This window comes from Anomaloglossus baeobatrachus, chromosome 3 (genome assembly GCF_048569485.1).
Source record: "Anomaloglossus baeobatrachus isolate aAnoBae1 chromosome 3, aAnoBae1.hap1, whole genome shotgun sequence".
NCBI classification, from domain to species: Eukaryota; Metazoa; Chordata; class Amphibia; order Anura; family Aromobatidae; genus Anomaloglossus; species Anomaloglossus baeobatrachus.
In genome coordinates this window covers 309,937,351-309,961,656 of record NC_134355.1, presented here as the reverse complement: position 1 = coordinate 309,961,656, position 24,306 = coordinate 309,937,351, and the positions used below count along the sequence as shown (strand labels likewise).

The following is a 24,306-nucleotide window of genomic DNA, read 5'->3' as shown; positions in this document are numbered from 1 at the left end:
GCCTGTCTGCTCCCTGACCCGGCGTGCAGCGACGCACTGATGCTGCAGAGGTCATTGCAGTGAGAGGAGGTAGCTCCTCCTGCCGTCTGTCAGCGTGTAGAGTGCCGCGGAGGAGGACGGAAGACAGAGGAGAGACCGCCACTGCTTGGAGCAGGTAAGCGCTCAGTGAGCCAAAGATGCAGGGAGAAGAGCCGCATAAGATGGGAACTATATGGGGAGAGGAGCCACATAAGATGGCAGCTATATGGGGAGAGGGGCCACATAAGATGGGAGCTATATGTGGCTATATGGGGAGAGGAGGCCATAATGGGATGGGATCTGCAGAGGGAAAGAGGCCATAATGGGATGGGATCTGCAGGGGGAAAGAGGCCATGATGGGATGGGATCTGCAGGGGGAAAGAGGCCATGATGGGATGGGATCTGCAGGGGGAAAGAGGCCATGATGGGATGGGATCTGCAGGGGGAAAGAGGCCATGATGGGATGGGATCTGCAGGGGGAAAGAGGCCATGATGGGATGGGATCTGCAGGGGGAAAGAGGCCATGATGGGATGGGATCTGCAGGGGGAAAGAGGCCATGATGGGATGGGATCTGCAGGGGGAAAGAGGCCATGATGGGATGGGATCTGCAGGGGGAAAGAGGCCATGATGGGATGGGATCTGCAGGGGGAAAGAGGCCATGATGGGATGGGATCTGCAGGGGGAAAGAGGCCATAAGGGGATGGGATCTGCAGGGGGAAAGAGGCCATAAGGGGATGGGATCTGCAGGGGGAAGGAGGCCAGAATGGGATGGGATCTGCAGGGGGAAAGAGGCCATAATGGGATGGGATTTGCAGGGGGAAAGAGGCCATAATGGGATGGGATTTGCAGGGGGAAAGAGGCCATAATGGGATGGGATCTGAAGGGGGAAATAGGCCATAATGGGATGGGATCTGCAGGGGGAAAGAGGCCATAATGGGATGGGATGGGATCTGCAGGGGGAAAGAGGCCATAATGGGATGGGATCTGCAGGGGGAAAGAGGCCATGATGGGATGGGATCTGCAGGGGGAAAGAGGCCATGATGGGATGGGATCTGCAGGGGGAAAGAGGCCATGATGGGATGGGATCTGCAGGGGGAAAGAGGCCATAAGGGGATGGGATCTGCAGGGGGAAAGAGGCCATAAGGGGATGGGATCTGCAGGGGGAAGGAGGCCAGAATGGGATGGGATCTGCAGGGGGAAAGAGGCCATAATGGGATGGGATTTGCAGGGGGAAAGAGGCCATAATGGGATGGGATTTGCAGGGGGAAAGAGGCCATAATGGGATGGGATCTGAAGGGGGAAATAGGCCATAATGGGATGGGATCTGCAGGGGGAAAGAGGCCATAATGGGATGGGATGGGATCTGCAGGGGGAAAGAGGCCATAATGGGATGGGATCTGCAGGGGGAAAGAGGCCATAATGGGATGGGATCTGCAGGGGGAAAGAGGCCATAATGGGATGGGATCTGCAGGGGGAAAGAGGCCATAATGGGATGGGATCTGCAGGGGGAAAGAGGCCATAATGGGATGGGATCTGCAGGGGGAAAGAGGCCATAATGGGATGGGATCTGCAGGGGGAAAGAGGCCATAATGGGATGGGATCTGTAGGGGGAAAGAGGCCATAATGGGATCTGCAGGGGGAAAGAGACCATAATGGGATCTGCAGGGGGAAAGAGGCCATAATGGGAGCTGTAGGGGGAAAGAGGCCATAATGGGAGCTGCAGGGGGAAAGAGGCCATAATGGGATGGGATCTGTAGGGGAAAAGAGGCCATAATGGGATCTGCAGGGGGAAAGAGGCCATAATGGGATGGGATCTGCAAGGGGGGGGGGCCACATGGGATGGAATCTGCAGGGGGCAAGAGACTACATGGGATGGGATCTGTTGGGGGAAAAGGAGCCACATGGGATGGGATCTGTATGGGGAAGGTCGTCCATTCCAATTTTAGCAGGGCTCCTTTAGTAATAATTTTTAAACACTGTAGAAAAAACGTTTAATACAATATGACTGACAGTGACTGGAACAACTGGTGCTGGACAGGAAAGTGACTGTAGAGGAGGGGAAGAAGGGGAAAGAGATTATACTTTAAATTACTTGTATTTTTGGTTGAGGAAAGTGCGTGTAAATGGGTGTGGCTAACAAAGTGGGTGTGGTTACAGAATGGGTATGGTTTACAGAGAACCTATTAAAAATTTGAATCCCACCCCTGGTTAAATATGCTCTAAAACGTGCCTGTGTATTTAGCAACCACAGAATAATGTATTAGTACTATGAATAATATAGTACAGCAAATAAAAGTACATCGGAATAAAGACGGGAAAAGTTCAAAGAATTAAACAAGTCCATAAATGCAACGTTTTACACTAAAGTTTGTGTATTCTCCGGAAAGTAAACCCAGAGCTTAATGACCACCAGCAAGGGCTGCACGTTCAGTCAAAGGATGTCACAGGAATGGGGGCAATTCATTTTTGTAAGGGACAAAATGAGAGACCACCCCATAGTTCTCAGCTCCCCCCCAAAGTATGATCCCCCACACCCCCTCACTTGAAATGATACCCTACACGACCACTCACACAGTACCAAGGCCCCCACACCCTATGACAGTCATGACATGATATTATGGTCCTCGTTACCCCTATTCTCAGTATGAGCGCCCACACACACAGCCTACCTGCAAAGAGCTCACCAATCCACCCACAGTATAATGGTCCCCACAGCGCACCACACACGGCAGTATAGTGCTCACAGCGCACCACACACGGCAGTATAGTGCTCACAGCGCACCACACACGGCAGTATAGTGCTCACAGCACCCCACACACGGCAGTATAGCGCTCACAGCACCCCACACATGGCAGTATAGTGCTCACAGCACACCACACAGCAGTATAGTGCTCACAGCACCCCACACATGGCAGTATAGTGCTCACAGCGCACCACACACGGCAGTATTGTGCTCACAGCACCCCACACACGGCAGTATAGCGCTCACAGCACCCCACACATGGCAGTATAGTGCTCACAGCACACCACACAGCAGTATAGTGCTCACAGCACCCCACACATGGCAGTATAGTGCTCACAGCGCACCACACACGGCAGTATAGTGCTCACAGCGCCTCACACACGGCAGTATAGTGCTCACAGCGCCTCACACACGGCAGTATAGTGCTCACAGCGCACCACACACGGCAGTATTGTGCTCACAGCGCACCACACACGGCAGTATTGTGCTCACAGCACCCCACACACGGCAGTATAGCGCTCACAGCACCCCACACATGGCAGTATAGTGCTCACAGCACACCACACAGCAGTATAGTGCTCACAGCGCACCACACACGGCAGTATAGTGCTCACAGCGCACCACACACGGCAGTATAGTGCTCACAGCGCCTCACACACGGCAGTATAGTGCTCACAGCGCCCCACACACGGCAGTATAGTGCTCACAGCGCCCCACACACAGTAGTATAGTGCTCACAGCGCCCCACACACAGTAGTATAGTGCTCACAGCGCCCCACACACGGCAGTATAGTGCTCACAGCGCCCCACACACAGTAGTATAGTGCTCACAGCGCACCACACACAGTAGTATAGTGCTCACAGCGCCTCACACACGGCAGTATAGTGCTCACAGCGCCCCACACATGGCAGTATAGTGCTCACAGCGCCCCACACACGGCAGTATAGTGCTCACAGCGCCCCACACACGGCAGTATAGTGCTCACAGCACACCACACACGGCAGTATAGTGCTCACAGCACACCACACACGGCAGTATAGTGCTCACAGCACACCACACACGGCAGTATAGTGCTCACAGCGCCCCACACATGGCAGTATAGTGCTCACAGCGCCCCACACACGGCAGTATAGTGCTCACAGCACACCACACACGGCAGTATAGTGCTCACAGCGCCCCACACACAGTAGTATAGTGCTCACAGCGCACCACACACAGTAGTATAGTGCTCACAGCGCCTCACACACGGCAGTATAGTGCTCACAGCGCCCCACACACGGCAGTATAGTGCTCACAGCGCCCCACACATGGCAGTATAGTGCTCACAGCGCCCCACACACGGCAGTATAGTGCTCACAGCGCCCCACACACGGCAGTATAGTGCTCACAGCACACCACACACGGCAGTACAGTGCTCACAGCACCCCATACACAGCAGTATAGTGCTCACAGCACACCACACACGGCAGTATAGTGCTCACAGCGCCCCACACACGGCAGTATAGTGCTCACAGCGCCCCACACACGGCAGTATAGTGCTCACAGCACACCACACACAGCAGTATAGTGCTCACAGCACCCCACACACAGTAGTATAGTGCTCACAGCGCACCACACACAGTAGTATAGTGCTCACAGCGCCTCACACACGGCAGTATAGTGCTCACAGCGCCCCACACATGGCAGTATAGTGCTCACAGCGCCCCACACACGGCAGTATAGTGCTCACAGCGCCCCACACACGGCAGTATAGTGCTCACAGCGCCCCACACACGGCAGTATAGTGCTCACAGCACCCCCCACACGGCAGTACAGTGCTCACAGCACCCCCCACACAGCAGTATAGTGCTCACAGCGCACCACTATGGATGCAAATGTCGGTGAAATCAAGACACCAGATGGGATAAGGCAGCTTCATGTTTTTTTCAGGCCTTTGGCTATCCCAGTCCACACTTTGCCAAGGTCTGTACTAGAGACTTGAATGGCAGAACAAATATGGGAAAGATTTCTGGTTATGGCAGCTTCATCTCTCACTTCTCTTAGAAATCTTAGCAAAAACCTTACAAGAATTGGACAAAGGTGACGGCATAGAACAGCGCAGAATTTGATATATACTACAGCTTTATTTCTCCATGGAAAATGCTTTTTTACAAGGAGTTAATTTAGCTTTAACCTAATTAGGAGTGTTTGGTTAAACACAAGACGGCAGTGTTCTTGACTCTGGAGGCCTGGAGTATATAACATAATGGCGCTATTATGGCACAGTGGTACTTCTGTTAGAGAATAATAAAGATTTGTTAAATCAGAGGAACCTGGACGGCGTCATTATTTTCCCTTATGGCCTGTAGCACGCTATAGTGTGGGTACTAAATGAGATGCAGGCAGTGAGCGGAGGCCGAGCCCGAAGTGCCAGGGGTTAGCATTGGGAACTCAGAACACGACCTTCCACCATTCTTGTTCATAAATTGCTGCGAAGAACAACAAAAAGGACATGGAAGAGCCAAGAAGTAAATATTCATGTAACAGCAAGGACACCGGCTGGAGGTTATTATACCCATATCTACACATTGCAGACAGACAGGGCATGCTGGCAGGAGGAACACCGCAGAATAGATTACCAAGCGATGGGGGAATCACTGGGCTGTGACGGCACGTCCAGTATACACCACAGCGGTGCTAACAATAGAGATCACAGTGCTCCTTACTTCACTCCCAACTAGGTATCCATTGTGTCTGCATCCAAGAGGGCACCTTACTCCATACGCCTCTCTAATTGATAATATGGAGGCTTCTAAGTATTCCAAGCTTAGTTCCCACATAAAATGCTCAGGAGATATCTCAAATAAGTACACCAGCTTCATTAGGTCTAAGGAATCTACATATTATTCTATGTACTTTGTATTGTGAAATTTGAGGACAGATCTGCTGTATAGAGGGGTGGAGGCGTAAGGGTGCCATTGTATACAATGTATTTCTACAAATGCTAAGATGGGTCAAAATGGACATAAGTAATGGCTTGCACGTGTTACAGTACCTCCATAACAAAGCCCATCCTCATACATACATTACAGTGCCAGGCACAGTGTCCTCCAGGCATCCATCAAAAGGGAGGACGGGAGAAAAGGTGAAAGCACACACAACCAAAACAGCTCTGTGGCAAATACCGCCTAAGGGTAGTTTGGACCAACTGACACAAACGTGCCACAGTCCTTCAATCTGGATTCTGTACTGTATTAATTGAATACAGGGAGTTTGTCACCCCAAAACTCAATTTAGACCACTTATACAGTGATATAGGGGATTTAGCCCCTATAGAAATCATACCTGTAGTGCACATTTGACATAAAGGATGTTTTATTACATATGTAAATGAAAGGACCTTGTTGCACACATGGTGTGGCCAAGGGCTCAGCGCACCCTACACCTCAATTTCACCCCCTCATGCTGACAGCGCTTGCTTTGAAGCACTGCCTGAATTAAATCCGCGGCCCTGCGCGCACTAACACTACAGTGCAGGAGCTGAAAGTGACAGTGTCAGTGTGGGTACACTCTCATCCCTCTCTCCTGTCTTTAACGCCTGCTCACTGCACACAGGATTACACAGTAGTGGGTATCTGAATAAGGCTGACTGAAGAGGGCGATGAGCACACACTGACAATGCAGGAGCCGAATGCGCACGTGTTAGAGCATGCACTCATCCCTCTCAAGTCAGCATCAGCCACCCACTACTGTGTAATCCTGTGTGGCTGCTGCAGAAAGGAGAGAAGGATGAGAGCACACTGACACTGCAGAAACTGAACGCGTAGTATCAGAGCACACGCGGTCATACCTTTCAAGTCAGCATCAGCCACCCGCTACTGTGTAATCCTGTCTGCTGCAGCAAGGAGTGAATGATGAGATTGTGTCCACAATGGTACAGTGAACCGGTGCACTAAGGGGTGCTTCACACACAGCGAGCTCGCTGCCGAGATCGCTGCTGAGTCATGCTTTTTGTGACGCAGCAGTGACCTCATTAGCGATCTCGCTGTGTGTGACACTGAGCAGCGATCTGGCCCCTGCTGCGAGATCGCTGCTCGTTACACACAGCCCTGGTTCGTTTTCTTCAAAGCCGCTCTCCCACTGTGACACACAGATCGCTGTGTGTGACAGCAAGAGAGCGACAAATGAAGCGAGCAGGGAGCAGGAGCCGGCATCTGACAGCTGAGGTAAGCTGTATCCAAGATAAACATCGGGTAACCAAGGTGGTTACCCGATATTTACCTTAGTTACCAGCAGCTCTCACGCTGCCTGTGCTGCCGGCTCCGGCTCTCTGCACATGTAGCTGCTGTACACATCGGGTTAATTAACCCGATGTGTACAGCAGCTAGGAGAGCAAGGAGCCAGCGCTCAGTGTGCGCGGCTCCCTGCTCTCTGCACATGTAGCTGCATTACACATCGGGTTAATTAACCCGATGTGTACTGTAGCTAGGAGAGCAAGGAGCCAGCGCTTAGTGTGCGCGGCTCCCTGCTCCCTGCTCACACTGGTAACTAATGTAAACATCGGGTAACCATACCCGATGTTTACCTTAGTTACCAGTCTCCGCAGCTTCCAGACGGCGGCTCCGTGCAAGCGCAACGTCGCTTGCACGTCGCTGCTGGCTGGGGGCTGGTCACTGGTCGCTGGTGAGATCTGCCTGTTTGACAGCTCACCAGCGACCATGTAGCGATGCAGCAGCGATCCTGACCAGGTCAGATCGCTGGTCGGATCGCTGCTGCATCGCTAAGTGTGAAGGTACCCTAAGCCCCTGGCCACGGCAAGGGTGCACTAAGGAGCGCTCATTAACATATCCAATAAAATGCATGTCTTTTTGTTTTCTTGGGGTTTTGTTTCTTTTTTAAAGTAAAATGAAATAAGTACATTTTATACTTTAAGTATAGTTTCTATAGGGGCCAAGTCCTCTGTATGAGTATACAAATAGTGTCATTTGATTTTCGGGGGTAGCAGACTCCCTTTCATGACCTCATTTGCCTTTGGGTCATACTGCACTTGCGTTTTGTGACTCATTTCATAATAGGATTTGCATCACATGACTGGTGGGCCTTCCCCATTGTTGTATTGTGTACTATTAAAACCATTTTTCAATAAAAGACAAAAAAAGATGCTTAAAAATAAAATGCTATTAATTTTTATTAATTTTGTACAGTATAAAACAAATCAAAAATCGAGCACAGAAAGAAAGAAAAATGCCTATTTAAAAGAAAAAAAAAAAAAAAAAAAAAAACTGACTCCAATACAGCCCCCACTATCCGTTTTATGGGGTCACCTGTTCCAATAACTGCTGCAAACGTCTTACCAAGCGGCAGATTGCAGCATGTGTCTACACTTCCTCTATGAGGACGTTCCACACTGGTCCCAGCAGCTGTACTTATGGGGGAATTCTCACTGGGACCATAAAATCACAAATACTGAAATCACACTACTACATATAATACCATAACGCCAGTGAGTGCCCATACGTCAGCCTCCATGACAGCACAGATACAGAGACAGGTGGAATTACTGCTTTGCCTGAGCATTAAACTAGCAAGACCTGCTGTGGAGGAATGAAAGCACAACTAATGCAGTCCTGTATAGTCCCATAAAGTAAACAGCCATTTGTGGGTGCAATGAAAGGGGTCAGGAGGCTCCTCCAAACAATAGGTCAAGAAGAAAGCTGACACTTATCTGGTTGAACTTTAAAAATCAGTTGTACTCAAAGGGAAAATCTTAGGCTAGTTTCACAGTTGCGTTTTTTTCCTTCAAACGCAATCTGCCGTTTTGGAAAAAAGTGCAATCAGTTAATGGATTCCGCTGCATCCCATAGACGTGTATGGATGACGCATTGCGAGTGATGGTCCTGCGTTGTATCCGCTGTGAGACTGTGACCGGGGTTGTCTATGACGGCCGGTATGTCTCGCCCCGGTTGTGCTCACTCCATGATAGAAAGTACATCCACTCTAGGGTTAATGCTGTTTCCTTACAGGCTGAAGGAAGGGTTAAATGCAAACAGGAACAAGGGCAGGTGTGCCGGGTGTGAGGGAGTGAACACAACTCCCTGAGTTCTCTGCTGGAGAGGCACATGTATATTGGTGTGGACTTTTGTTTGGACATTAAAACCGTGTGCTGTGAACCTTAATGCCTGGATCCCGTGTCTTCTGCTGCGCAGCCGACCGTGCTACCTCACATATGGTGGAGAATGCGGGCATCCCAGCCGGTGAGGTGTAGCTTCCTTTTCTGGTGACCCGGTAGCACATGTCCTGGATTCAAGCGGCTATACTACGGCCCAAACCCAGCGACACCATGGAGGAAATACTAAAGCAGCAGCAACAGATCAATGCACACCTGCTCCAATCCTTGAAATCGCAAGACCAAAGACACCAAGAACTGCTGGTTCAGGACAATGCACGTCAGCAGCAAGCCTTACAATTGCAGGAACAAAGACATCAAGAACAGATGGTTCTCCTGGCCAAGTCGATCCGTGCCGGACCGGCAGCAACAACCCCGGGACTGGGTGATGACGGCAGCGTCCGGAAAGCGGTGAGACAAGCGTTGCAAAAGATGACCCCGGGGGATGATGTGGAAGCGTTCCTGGCGGTGTTTGAGCGGGTGGCCGAGCGGGAAAAGCTGCCAACCCCCCAGTGGGCTGAGGTATTGTCGCCCTATCTGACGGGGGAACCCCAAAAAGCGTACCTGGACCTCTGTACCGAGGACGCCATTGACTATGTGACCCTAAAAGCCGAAATACTGGCACGGTTGGGGGTGAATACCTATGTACGGGCTCAGCGGGTAAATCAGTGGTTCTATGAGGAAGCCAAACCCGTACGCTCCCAGGCCTATGACTTGTTGCATCGTGTAAAAAAGTGGTTACAGCCTGACACTCTGAGCCCGGCGCAAATGGTGGAAAGGGTAGTAGTGGATCGTTTTGTGCGCACTTTACCCGTCACCGTTCAACGGTGGGTAGGACAGGGTGACCCGAGTACCCTGGACCAATTAGTGTCCCTGGTAGAGCGGCATGTGGCTACGCAGGACTTGATACGGGACACTGAGACTTTGCGTACCGCCCGTCGGTCCGGCCCCTCCAAGCCTAGGGCCAAGGACCCACCGCTGACAACGGTGCAGGAGTCCCCTACCGTCCCGTCTGAGGCCACGGCCGCCATTCCTGAGGTCCGGAAGGTTCTGTACCCTAAACGACAACCCGTCAAGGGGGTTTCCGTCCCCATTAGATGTTGGCGATGCCAGCGGGTGGGACATATGGAAGCCCAGTGTCCACTCACCACGGAGCCCATGGATTGTGGGGTTACCCGGCGGGGTTCAATGTATGCTCAGGTGGTGTGTACCGCTGACCTGGTCTCCCCAGAGACGGAGCCCCACTTGTGCCAAATACAGGTGAATGGATGTCCGGTTACAGGATTGTTGGATTCCGGAAGCTTAGTGACCCTTGTGCGATCCACCTTGAGGGCTAAAGTAAAGGCCACAGGACGTACCGTGGGGGTGGTTTGCATACATGGGGACCGCCGAGACTATCCCACAGGGATTGTCACCATCACAGCACCTTGCGGTCAGGTGCAACATGAGGTGGGACTTCTTAACACTCTTCCCTATGACGTGATCCTAGGAAGGGATCTGCCCTATTTTTGGACGTTATGGAAGGGACCTCCTAAGTCCCCTCAGATATTGGTCAGTCCGGGACCTGAGCCCTACAATCCTGAATCCGGGACACCTGCCGTAGGGGTCCCCATGATAGGGACAGAATGTGAACCCGATAGGTCGCCCCTAGAGGTATTGGCAGGAGAGGCCGAGACGGTCGAACCCATCCCGTAGTTGGAGGCGTCCCCGGATACGTTTGGGACTTCCCAACTCCAGGACCCTACATTAATACATGCCCGGAGTCGGGTGACAGTAATTGACGGGGTGGCACAGCTGCCCGGTGCCCAGGTAAGGTACCCCCATTTCGCTCTTAAGCAGGATTTACTCTACCGGGTAGATGAAATACGGGGCGTGGGGGTAGAGCAGTTGGTGGTGCCCCAGCCGCATCGTCGGCGGGTCCTCGACTTGGCTCATAAACACCTGATGAGTGGCCACCTAGGGGTCAAGAAAACGCAGGAGCGAATATTGCAAAGGTTCTATTGGCCCGGAGTCTTTGGGGAGGTAAAACGGTTCTGCAAAACCTGCCCGGAGTGTCAGCTTACCGCACCCCTGACCCATTTTCGCAGTCCGTTGGTACCGTTACCCATTATAGAAGTCCCTTTTGAACGGATAGGGATGGATCTGGTGGGGCCCCTCGTAAAGTCCGCGCGAGGGCACCAACACATCCTAGTGATCGTTGACTATGCCACCCGGTATCCCGAGGCGATACCTCTCAGACATACTGCAGCAAAGCTTATAGCTCGGGAGTTGTTTGCTGTGTTCTGCCGGGTGGGGTTGCCCAAGGAGATCCTTACGGATCAGGGGACCCCATTCATGTCTAAAGTGACCAAAGAGCTATGCCGGCTACTCCAGATCAAGCAGTTGCGTACGTCTGTGTATCATCCTCAAACGGACGGTTTAGTCGAGCGTTTCAATAAAACCCTGAAAACCACGCTCAAAAGGGTAATTTCAAAAGACGGGAAAGACTGGGATATGATGCTTCCCTATTTGATGTTTGCCATCCGTGAGGTGCCACAGGCATCCACGGGGTTTTCGCCTTTTGAGTTGTTATACGGGCGACATCCCCATGGATTGTTGGACCTGGCAAAGGAAACATGGGAGCAAGAGCCCACCCCCCATAAAAGTGTGATTGAACACATTTTGGGTATGCAGAACCGCATAAGCGCGGTCATGCCAATCGTTAAGGAGCATTTACAGGAGGCTCAGGCCGCGCAAAGCGGCCGCTACAATAGACAAGCCACCGTGCGGACCTTTAAACCCGGGGATCGGGTGTTGGTATTAATCCCCACGGCGGAGAGTAAATTCCTGGCTCAGTGGCAAGGCCCCTACGAGATAAAGGAAAGAGTCGGGGTGGTCAACTATAAAGTATTGCAGCCCGGTAGGCGGAAACCTGAACAAATATACCATGTCAACCTATTAAAACCTTGGCAGGAACGGGAAAGCCTGATGGCTGTTTTTTCCCCATCTCCCTCCTCTTCGGGTCGTTCACCTCCGGCTCCAGCGACCTCCGGAGAGGACGAACCGGAAGTAAGGATTGGAGAAGCCCTCACCAAGACTCAGAGGCGAGAGGCCAGACGGTTGGCTCAGCAGAACCCCGATGTCTTCTCCGAGCTGCCCGGTAGGACCAGTCTGATACGACATGACATTGTCACCGAGCCCCACCTGAAGGTACGCCTGAAGTCATACCGGGTACCGGAGGCTCGAAGACAAGCCATAGCAGAGGAAGTGAAGACAATGCTACGCCTGGGGGTCATCGAAAAGTCCCGGAGTGAATGGGCTAGCCCGATTGTCCTAATACCAAAACCCGATGGCTCCTTAAGGTTCTGCAATGACTTTAGGAGATTGAACGAAATATCCAAGTTCGATCTCTACCCCATGCCCAGAGTGGATGAGCTGATTGATAGGCTGGGACAGGCGCGATATTTTACCACGCTCGACCTGACCAAGGGGTACTGGCAGGTGCCACTGACGGAGTCCGCCAAGGAGAAAACCGCTTTTGTTACGCCGGAGGGTCTCTTCCACTATGTTGTCTTGCCTTTTGGGTTACATGGCGCTCCGGCCACGTTCCAGAGGTTGATGGACTTAGTGCTGGAACCCCACCAGGCGTATGCATCAGCGTACCTTGATGACATCATTATTTACAGCTCCGATTGGCAGACCCACTTGGAACAGGTACAAGCGGTGCTGGACGCGCTTCGAACAGCCGGATTGACAGCCAATCCCAAGAAATGTGCGTTGGGACTCATGGAAGCTCGCTACTTGGGCTACGTGATAGGCCAAGGAGTGATTAAGCCCCAAATTAACAAGGTTGAGGCGATCCAGAAGTGGCCTAGACCCCTGACCACGAAGCAGGTTAGGGCCTTCCTGGGTATCGTGGGGTACTACAGGAGGTTTGTAAAGGATTTTGCGGGACTATCAGCCCCCTTGACGGACCTTCTCAAAGGCAAGAAGTCCGTCATGGTGCGCTGGACTCCGCAGGCCGAGGACTCCTTCCGGGCCCTGAAGGGGGTCCTGTGCGGACAGCCCGTTCTCGTACACCCTGATTTCCGGAAGGAGTTCATAGTACAGACTGACGCCTCAGAGGTCGGCCTGGGGGCAGTGTTGTCTCAGGTGGTTCAGGGGGAGGAACACCCCGTCACCTTCTTAAGTAGGAAGCTCACCCCTCCCGAGCGGAATTATAGCGTAGTGGAGAAGGAGTGCCTGGCGATCAAGTGGGCCTTGGAGTCCCTACGCTATTACCTGCTGGGACGGCAGTTTCGCTTGGTGACGGATCACTCTCCACTGGTCTGGATGAGGTCCGCCAAGGAACGGAATGCCCGGGTTACCCGGTGGTTCCTTTCTCTGCAGAACTTCCGGTTTACGGTTGAACATAGGGCCGGTAGGTTGCAGGGCAACGCCGATGCCTTGTCCCGCGGCCCGTGTTTGATGGCGGGAGTTCAACCCCGCACGCTTGAACTGAGGGGGGGGGTATGTGAGACTGTGACCGGGGTTGTCTATGACGGCCGGTATGTCTCGCCCCGGTTGTGCTCACTCCATGATAGAAAGTACATCCACTCTAGGGTTAATGCTGTTTCCTTACAGGCTGAAGGAAGGGTTAAATGCAAACAGGAACAAGGGCAGGTGTGCCGGGTGTGAGGGAGTGAACACAACTCCCTGAGTTCTCTGCTGGAGAGGCACATGTATATTGGTGTGGACTTTTGTTTGGACATTAAAACCGTGTGCTGTGAACCTTAATGCCTGGATCCCGTGTCTTCTGCTGCGCAGCCGACCGTGCTACCTCACACCGCCGAGCGGAAAGAACGCAGCATGTAGTGCGCTTCCCAGAGCATCAAAAAAACGCAATGTGCTGGATTCCGTTGGCATCTGTCATTTTTATAATGGAAGCCTATGGTGGCGGAATCTGTCATTTGACGGATTCCTGTGACGATCCATCTTTGCACAACTGCGCATGCTCAGTTGAATAAATTGCTGAAAAAAAGCTACAACGGATTCCGTTGTTTTGCAGGATCCGTCGCATCAGTTGTGCCATTATATGCAACGTATCCGTTACATCAGTCACACAACGCAATGCAACGGATGCCGCACAACACAAGTGTGAAAGTAACCTAACTAATGTCAGATTTATTTCAGAAGATCACATTGGTGGGGTGAGCTCAGACCATCGATTTTCAGAATGAAGAACCATGGAGACACTGGGTTTCTCTCACCCATCTTGCTGCTTTCACACTTGCGTTGTTTAGCATCGTCACAATCGGTTGTGTGACGCGTTGCAGATAGAGGCAACTGATGTGACTGATGCTGCAAAAAAAGGATCAGTTGGTTTTTTGGGGTTTTTTTTACAGTTTTACTGGCGGTCGCCTTTTGTTAACGATCAGCTGATCGCTAACAAAAGGCGACCGCCAGTAAAACGGTAAAAAACAGCAGATCATTTTTTTGCAGAAAAACGGATTCCTGCTAAATATTTTGCAGGATACCGTAATTCCTCAAGGCGACAGATTGTGACTGATGCAAAACAACGCTATTCCCAGTCTTCCCAAACTGATATGGTCAGGTAGTGCTTATAAATAGAAGCATTTTTGCCATTTACTGCTTACTAACATTTGCAAGCCATTCTTGAAATAACATTTTTCTTTACAGTTCGTTGCCTAGGAGACTGACCACCACTGTTATCTAGCTTGTAAGCACTGTGCTGAGCCGCAAGCCGTGATTACAAACAGAAAGAAGCTTGTAAGCACTGTGCTGAGCTGCAGTGATTACAAACAGAAAGGAGCTTGTAAGCACTGTGCTGAGCTGGAATGATTACAAACAGAAAGGAGCTTGTAAGCACTGTGCTGAGCTGCAGTGATTACAAACAGAAAGGAGCTTGTAAGCACTGTGCTGAGCTGCAGTGATTACAAACAGAAAGGAGCTTGTAAGCACTGTGCTGAGCTGCAGTGATTACAAACAGAAAGGAGCTTGTAAACACTGTGCTAAGGTGCAAGCAGTGATTACAAACAGAAAGAAGCTTGTGAGCACGGTGCATGTTCTGTTGTCTAACAGTGGTGGTCGGTCTCCAAGGCAATGAGCTATAAACAAAAAAAAAGGTAATATCTGAAGATCAGTTAAAATTATTTAAAAGCAGTAAATTGTTTGTATTAAATCTGACAATACTCATTTATAAAGAGGGGCATAAAGCAATACATCATAGACCTGAAGGCTCCTTTGTTTGGGGTCTAGAGATTTCTAGGAACTAATATCTCTGGGCAGAGCTTAAGGGTTTTGGGTGCTCTATTGTTTTGGAAACTGAAAAAGGAATCCGAATCCCAACATCCTGTTCTGCACCAAGGCATACTGGTGGGTTAATTGGCTTCCTATGACACAGGACGTAAAGGGTGTACAGCACTGTGATATATATCAGTAATATATAAGCAAGAAGGAAATAAAGTCTGTAGAACAATACAAGTCGGAATGGTAAGAAAAAGGCTTTAAAAGGGAACCTGTCAATAGGATCAGCCTTCCTAAACTGTCTATATGGGTATATAGGTCATAGGAAGCTGAATAAAATGACACCATGATATCTGCGATACAATGTCTTAAGCCTGCTTTACACGTTGCAATTTCGCATACAATATCGTATGCGATCGTACCCGCCCCCATCGTATGTGTGGCACGTTCAATTTGTTGAATGTGCAGCACAAACGAATAACCCCCCGTCACACGTACTTACCTGTCCATACGACCTTGATGTCGGCGGCGAACATCCACTTCCTGGAGTGGGAGGGACGTTCGGCGTCACATCGACGTCACGCGGCAGCCGGCCAATAGAAGCGGAGGGGCGGAGCTGAGCGGGACGTAAACATCCCGCCCACGTCCTTCCTTCCGCATTGTCGGCCGGGAGCCGCAGGACGCTGGTAAGATCTGTTCATCATTCCCGTGGTGTCACACACTGTGATGTGTGCTATCCCGGGTACGATGAAAAATCTGACGTTCAATTCATGAGGAATGAACGATGTATGTGCGATGAACGTTTTACCGTTCATTCGCAATCGCACGTAGCTGTTACACGCTACAATGTACCTTACGATGCCAGATGTTTGTCACTTACGACGTGACCCCGCCGACCAGTGGCGTAACTAGAGTTTGATGGGCCCCGGTGCAAAGTTCAGAGCTGGGCCCCCCTCCACGTACACTGACACTTGGGGTACGGGATAATGACGGGGTACGGGATAATAAGCAACCAGGTTTCCCGTGATCTGAAATCCCTCTATCAGCACCCAGCTTTCCTATGTTCTGATATCCATCTTGTCCTCGGCACCCAGCTTTCCCATATCAGAGCATGGGAAAGCTGGGTGCTAAGAGAAGAGCCCCTTTGCCCCCCCTTGTATATAGTTCTCCAAATACTATAATGGCCCCCACATAGCCTTCCAAATAGTATAAAGGGTCCCACATAACCCTTCATATATTAGCATGCACATCCATAGTCCTCCATGTATTATAATTCACCCCATAGTACTCAATATAATACTGCACCCCATAGTTCTCCATATATTATAATGCAGCCCATAGTTCTTCATATATTATACTGCACCACAGTCCTCCATGTTTTATAATACACCCCCATAGTCCTATCTGTATTATAACGCAACCCTACAAAACTTCATATTGCATTTTGCAGCCCCATACTCCTCCAAATATAATGCACCCCTATAGTCACTTATAACACTTGTACCTTGCCCCTCCCCCCACCTCATTGTAGATTGTAAGCTCTCATGAGCAGGGTTGCCATTTTTCCTTTTAAATATTGTATCTTCTATAATTGTTACTTGTTTGTATATGTTTATGTATATGATATGTATATGTTCCTCCTGAATTGTAAAGCGCTGCGGAATATGTTGGCGCTATAGAAATAAAGATTATTATTATTATTATAGTCCATCTATAAAGGTGTCCTTCCACCCCCTAGACCTCCATGTATAATGCAGCCCTTGTCCATGTATAAGGTGTCCTTCATGTATAATAATGCAGCCAGCCTCCCCAGGGCTCCATGTATAATAATGCAGCCAGCCTCCCCAGGCCTCCATGTATAATAATGCAGCCGGCCTCCATGTATAATAATGCAGCCAGCCTCCCCAGGCCTCCATGTATAATAATGCAGCCAGCCTCCCCAGGCCTCCATGTATAATAATGCAGCCAGCCTCCCCAGGCCTCCATGTATAATAATGCAGCCAGCCTCCCCAGGCCTCCATGTATAATAATGCAGCCAGCCTCCCCAGGCCTCCATGTATAATAATGCAGCCAGCCTCCCCAGGCCTCCATGTATAATAATGCTGCCAGCCTCTCCAGGCCTCCATGTATAATAATGCAGCCAGCCTCCCCAGGCCTCCATGTATAATAATGCAGCCAGCCTCCCCAGGCCTCCATGTATAATAATGCAGCCAGCCTCCCCAGGCCTCCATGTATAATAATGCTGCCAGCCTCTCCAGGCCTCCATGTATAATAATGCAGCCAGCCTCCCCAGGCCTCCATGTATAATAATGCAGCCAGCCTCCCCAGGCCTCCATGTAAAATAATGCAGCCAGCCTCCCCAGGCCTCCATGTATAATAATGCAGCCAGCCTCCCCAGGCCTCCATGTATAATAATGCAGACAGCCTCCCCAGGCCTCCATGTAAAATAATGCAGCCAGCCTTCCCAGGCCTCCATGTATAATAATGCAGCCAGCCTCCCAAGTCCTCCATGTATAATAATGCAGCCAGCCTCCCCAGGCCTCAATGTATAATAATGCAGCCAGCCTCCCAAGTCCTCCATCTATAAAAATGCAGACAGCCTCCCCAGGCCTCCATGTACAGTATAATGCAGCCTCCCCAGGCCTCCATGTACAGTATAATGCAGCCTCCCCAGGCCTCCATGTACAGTATAATGCAGCCTCTCAGGCCTCCATGTACAGTATCATGCAGCCTCCCAGGCCTCCATGTACAGTATCATGCAGCCTCCCAGGCCACCATGTACAGTATCATGCAGCCTCCCAGGCCACCATGTACAGCATCATGCAGCCTCCCAGGCCACCATGTACAGTATCATGCAGCCTCCCAGGCCACCATGTACAGTATCATGCAGCCTCCCAGGCCACCATGTACAGTATCATGCAGCCTCCCCACCCCAGGCCTCTGACCACCGTACACTCACATATACATATATATACACATATTATATATATATATATATATATATATATATATACACATACATACATATATATATATATATATACATATATATATATATATATACACACACACACACATACATATACATATACATATACATATATGAAAAAAAAAAAAAAAAAAACAACAAGTACTCACCGCTCTCCTCCTTCCACTGCTGCTCTGTCCTGACGTCTCCTCGTTCCACTGCTGCTGTACTCACCGCTCTCCTCCTTCCACTGCTGCTCGTCCTCCCCTCTCCTTGCTCTCCCGGTGCTCCGGTCGGCGTCCTCCCTCCCTGCGCTCTGTGCACTCAGCACAGCAGTCGCACAGGAGTGACGTCACCGCGCAGGCACAGGGGGAGAATGATGATGCAGAGCGACGCCGGCCGCTCTATGCTTCATTATTACTGTGCGCGGTGACGGGGGAGGGGGGCCCCGGTGTCGCCGCTGACATCGGGCAGGGGCGCCCGGTGTCAGGGGCGGCAGCGGGTCATATAGTGGGCGCGTGCACCGTGACAAATCAGCGCAGCTTCTCTCTCACTGACAGGAGCTGGCTGCTGATCTGCCTGGCGGCCGCCGGGCCCCTGACCTCCCGGGCCCGGCTGCGACCACGGTAGTTACGCCCCTGCCGCAGACACATCGTAAGATATATTGCAGCGTGTAAAGCCTGATTTATTCCAGACAAACACACGTGTTTCTTACATGGCTCTGGGCCGGACAAAGATCTTGAGAATCTGCATCCAGGGATAATATTAAAGGAAAGGGGACATTTACCAGTGTGAGACATGGAGATCAGGAGAGCAGACTGTCAGTCATTACATGTCTCACTGATAACGCTTCTTTTATTAAAATAAATTCTGCAGCCAGATTCTCAGAGATTAGTGTCCAGTCCATAGATCTGATCAGCTCATTTACATATTAGAAAAATGAGTATTTTCCTGGAATAAGACATCAGATCACATATATAAAAGGTATCATTTTATTCAGCTTCATATGACCTACATATGACCTACATACACTTATAAATAGCTTAGAAGGGTTTATTCTACTGATACCTTTCATTTAAAGAGGTTGTCCACTACTTTTAGGGGTACTTCTTACATAGCGAGATCGCTGCTGAGTCACGGTTTTTGTGACACAACAGTGACCTCATTAGCGATCTCGCTGTGTGTGACACTGAGCAGCGATCTGGCCCCTGCTGTGAAATCGCTGCTCGTTACACACGGCTCTGGTTCATTTTTTGCTCGTTGCTCTCCCGCTGTGAAGCACACATCGCTGTGTTTGACAGCGAGAGAGCAACGATCTGAATGTGCAGGGTGCAGGGAACTGGCTTCTGACAGCCTGCGGTAAGCAGTAACCAAGGTAAAAATCGGGTAACCAAGCGAAGGGCTTTGCTTGGTTACCCGATATTTACCTTGGTTACTAGCGTCCGCGGCTCTCAGGCTGCCAGTGCTGGCTCCCTGCTCCCTGCACACGTAGCCAGAGTACATATCGGGTAAATAAGTGAAGCGGTTTGCTTATTAACCCGATGTGTACTCTGGCTATGAGTGCAGGGAGCCAGCGCTAAGCGGTGTGCATTGGTAACCAAGGTAAATATCAGGTAACCAAGCGCCGATATTTACCTTAGTTACCAAGCGGAGCATCGCTTCCACGCGTCGCTGCTGGCTGGGGGCTGGTCACTGGTCGCTGGTGAGATCTGCCTGATTGACAGCTCACCAGCGACCATGTAGCGACGCACCAGCGATCCTGACCAGGTCAGATCGCTGGTGCGATCGCTGGAGCGTCGCTAAAGTGTGACGGTACCCTTACATTATTGGCCTATCCTTAAGATAGGTCATCAATGTCTAATCAAATCAATAGGAGGCGGATGTGCAGTAACCAAAGGCTATCAGAAGATGGGGCAGCTCCGAAACGGAGCATTTCCAGCTGCCGGCACTGGGAACACTTGATTGGAGGGTCCGGGGTGTCGGACCCTGGTGGATCAGACATTGATGACTTGTCCTAAGCATAGGCCAACAATCTTAAAGTAAAGTAGAGGACAATCTATTTAACAATGAATCAGCCCAAAATGCATAACGTAACACAAACACTATACATATACTGTATATTAGACTTGAAGCCATACGCTGTGATCGTCAATCCATTATTAAACCTAGATGGTTCAAACAAAGACATGAGGAGCCTGCAGCGCTGCCCCATGTACCACATTCATTGAAGCTTGATTGCTTCCATACGTTACCACAACTGCAGTAAGGCTAATGAGAAACATCCCGGTAACAGGGCAGCCCATTGTTGGGGCCTAGGGCTGAGAATCAGCCCACTTCCTCTACCGAAAATCCGCGAGTACCAGAGAGAACACGCGGACGAGATTCCCTACAGGTAGCGAGTGGTCAGCCACCTGTCTATGGCATGTTCACACGCAGCATTTTATCACTGTTTGTTTGGTTTTTTTGCTGCAGAAAATAAGCTGCTTGTTACAGCACTATAAAAAAAATCTATGAGATTTAAGGAATTGTTTGTTTGTTTTTTTGTTTTTTCCCTGACGGAATTTGAAAATTGCAGCATTTTTTTTTAAAACTACGACATGTCAATTCTTTCAGCATTTTTCACCTGTAAGAAAGTAATGAGAAAAAACAATACAGTATTTTGCTGCATTTTTGGTGAATAAGGCCACGGTCGCACATTGCGTATTTGGTGAGTTTTTTACCTCAGTATTTCTAAGGCCACGTGCACACATTCAGTATTTGGTGAGTTTTTACCTCAGTATTTGTAAAGCCACGTGCAAACATTGTGTATTTGGTGAGTTTTTACCTCAGTATTTGGTCGGCCATGTGCACACATTCAGTATTTGGTGAGTTTTTACCTCAGTATTTGTAGCCAAAACCAGGAGTGGGTGAATAAAGCCAGGGCCACACTGGGCACTACTGCGATGCTCGCATGACACTCGGCTCGCGCTGGCAGCACAGCAGGAGCAGAGTGTCATGCTAGTATCCCTGCGACTCAGGTCCAACTGTGCGAGCGGCCCTCAGCTGCGGGGGGGCGGGCCAGCGTTGCGGAGGGGAGGGAGGGATTTATTTCCCTCTCTCCTCCGTAGTCGGCTATTGCCCTTCTCACTATGCACTTGCATTACACCGGTGTACCGCGAGTGCAGTGCGATTATTCTCTCGCCCCATTCACTTGAATGGGTGCGAGAGAAAAGAGTCTCGCATTGTACCCGCAGCATGCTGCAATTGTTTTCTCGGTCCGATTAGGGCTGAGAAAATAATCGCTCATGTGTGCCGACACACAGGCTAGAATTGGTCCGAGTGGAATGTGATGTTTTATCGCACTCCACTCGCACCGATTTTCTCGCCGTGTGGCTTAGGCCTATTACAGAAGTGGTGAACATGTTTCTATTATACTTTCCTCTGATTGTTCCACTCCTGGTTTTGTTTACAAATACTGAAGAAAAAACCCTCAAATACTCAGCGTGTGTGTGACAAGAAAGTAGGTTTTGGCTTTAGAGGAAAATAAAAAGCTGTAAAAATGCTGCATGTGAACAGAGCCTTAGGGTATGTGCGCACTAGGCGTTTTTTTCACGCTGCGTTTTTATGTGCGTTTTTGTCTCAAAAAACGCACCCGCGGCTAAAAAAAACGCGGCAAAAACGCATGCGTTTTTGCCGCGATTTGGTGCGTTTTTTGCTGCGTTTCTGCTCACTGCGTTTTTAATCAGTGCACAATGCCATTAAAGATTGTTGATGAAAAAAAAAAAAAAAAGGTCTGATGTCATTTCCTTCTTCAAAATGTTCATTGTATGCAGGAGAGCAGACAGCTGCCGAACTAGTGTATGCAGGAGAGCAGACAGCAGCTGCAGAACTACAAGGCTCAGCATCCTCCATTCACTAGTGTATGCAGGAGAGCAGACAGCAGCTGCAGAACTACAAGGCTCAGCATCCTCCATTCACTAGTGTATGCAGGAGAGCAGACAGCAGCTGCAGAACTACAAGGCTCAGCATCCTCCATTCACTAGTGTATGCAGGAGAGCAGACAGCAGCTGCAGAACTACAAGGCTCAGCATCCTCCATCCAGGACTGTATGCAGTTTTTTGCCCAAAAAGAAAAAAACAAAATGACATGGGCTTCGCCATATTTTTGTATGCTAGCCGGGTACAGCAGGCAGGTACGGGCTGCCCCCAACCCCAGCTGCCTATTTGTACCCGGCTGGGAACCAAAAATATAGAGAAGCCCTTTTTTTTTAATTATTTCATGAATTTCATGAAATAATTAAAAAAAAAAAAAAAAAAATGACGTGGGCTTCGCCTAATTTTTGAGTCCAGCCGGGTACAACTAGGCAGCTGGGGATTGGAATCCACAGTGCAGGGTGCCCAAGATTTCTGGGCACCCCCACTGCGAATTGCAGTCCGCAGCCACCCCAGAAAATGGCGCTTTCATAGAAGCGCCATCTTCTGGAGCTGTATCCAACTCTTCCAGCTGCCCTGATGCCGGGTGGCTAGCTAGGTAATAATGGAGTTAGGGCTAGCTGTATATTATCAGCTGGCCCTAAGCCCGAAATTCATGGTGTCACGCCAATATTAGACATGGCCACCATGAATTTCTAGTAATGATAAAAAAAAAAAAAAAACACAGAAAAATATTTTTATTAGAAATAAAACACAACACAATCAGTGACTCCATCTTTATTGAAATAAAGAACCCCCCTCCGCAGTAATCCTGGGTCAGGGTCCCGCGCCGTCCAATTCGGATCTAATATCATCTGATCGGTTTGCTGGAAGGCAAAGCGATCAGATGATGTGTCAGGATCAAGTGCCTGAATCACATCACACATCAGCTGATTGTATAACCGGCTTTTATACAATCAGCTGATGCATCAGTAGAAAAAAAAAAATAATACTCACTTATGTGCTGTGCTGATTACCGGCAGCTCCTGGAGCGATCGATTGGACAGGAGTCTGATCCCGTCCGATCGCAGCAGGAGCTGCCGGTAATCAGCTGATGAAGTCCCCTGACGGCAGGATCAGCTGATAGCCGGCCGGGCGCGAAAAAGCCGGCGAGACTACGATCAGCTGATGCGTCAGGTGACTGCATCAGGTGATCCACCGCCAGGTCCTGCAAGCAAGGTCCTGCCCCGGGGAGACTGCACACAGCCAGAGCGGCGGTACCGGGACAGGAGCTGGGACCGGGCATGGCACCGGGACCCTGCAGACAGGTGAGTATATATGACATTTTTTTTTTCTACTGTTCACTTTGGTTTTCGCCGCTGCCTCCACCTCCCGCCCAGACATGGCGCCGCACGGAGCTGACATGGCACCGGGCGGGTTGTGGACGCAGCGGTGACGGTACCGGGAGGATTCATGCTTCTGTGTTTACCAACAGAAGGAATCCTCTTCCTGTACACGTCACTGTAGTGCCCACCCCTTGCGTTTATAGCTGCGTTTTTAGTCATAGAAACGCGGCTATATGCGTTTTTCATTGCGTTGTTGAACAGTCATTGAACTCAATGGGTGAAAAACGCAGTGAAAAACGCAGAAATAATTGACATGCTGCGTTTTTGTGGTCACCACAAAAAGGCAGCTAAAAAAAATGCTGTGTGAGGACAGCACTTATGAAAACCCATAGACATTGCTGGGGAAGCAATGTCACTGCGTTTTCAGCACAAAAACGCGGTAAAAAACGCCGCTAAAAACGCGGCAAAAACGCCTAGTGCGCACATACCCTTACTCACTAGAACAGTTATGTGACATGACTTTTGTATTTTATAACTATTACCATGTACTTATCCAGTAGAGCTGGCATCGAATATTGCTCTGGGTCCTTTATGAAGGATGTATACAGGATACGTCAACATTTGTACTACTCTTTCTCCATTTCTAAACAAAAGGCTGCTGGTAATGATGAGCGAGCACTACCATGCTCCGTACTTGTAACGATTAGTGATGAGCGAGCACTACCATGCTCCGTACTCGTAACGATTAGCAATGAGTGAGCACTACCATGCTCGGTACTCGTAACGGTTAGTGATGAGCGAGCACTACCATGCTCGGTACTCGTAACGATTAGTGATGAGCGAGCACTACCATGCTCGGTACTCGTAACGGTTAGTGATGAGCGAGCACTACCATGCTCCGTACTCGTAACGATTAGCAATGAGCGAGCACTACCATGCTCGGTACTCGTAACGATTAGCAATGAGTG

General features: G+C 50.0%; 1 protein-coding gene across 3 annotated transcripts in view; it reads right to left on the bottom strand.

Moving 5' to 3' along the window:
- CEP85L (centrosomal protein 85L) overlaps positions 1 to 24,306 on the bottom strand; it is a 312,459-nt gene that overhangs the window by 183,177 nt on the left and 104,976 nt on the right. Inside the window, exon 1 of one of the 3 annotated variants that reach the window (XM_075340017.1) lies at positions 5,799 to 5,866. The exons of the other annotated variants lie outside the window; for them this stretch is intronic. Within the exon in view, the coding sequence (XP_075196132.1) occupies positions 5,799 to 5,826 (28 nt within the window). The 5' untranslated portion in view covers positions 5,827 to 5,866. Of the gene's footprint in view, positions 1 to 5,798; positions 5,867 to 24,306 lie in introns of those variants that run through there. 3 annotated transcript variants of the gene reach the window in all.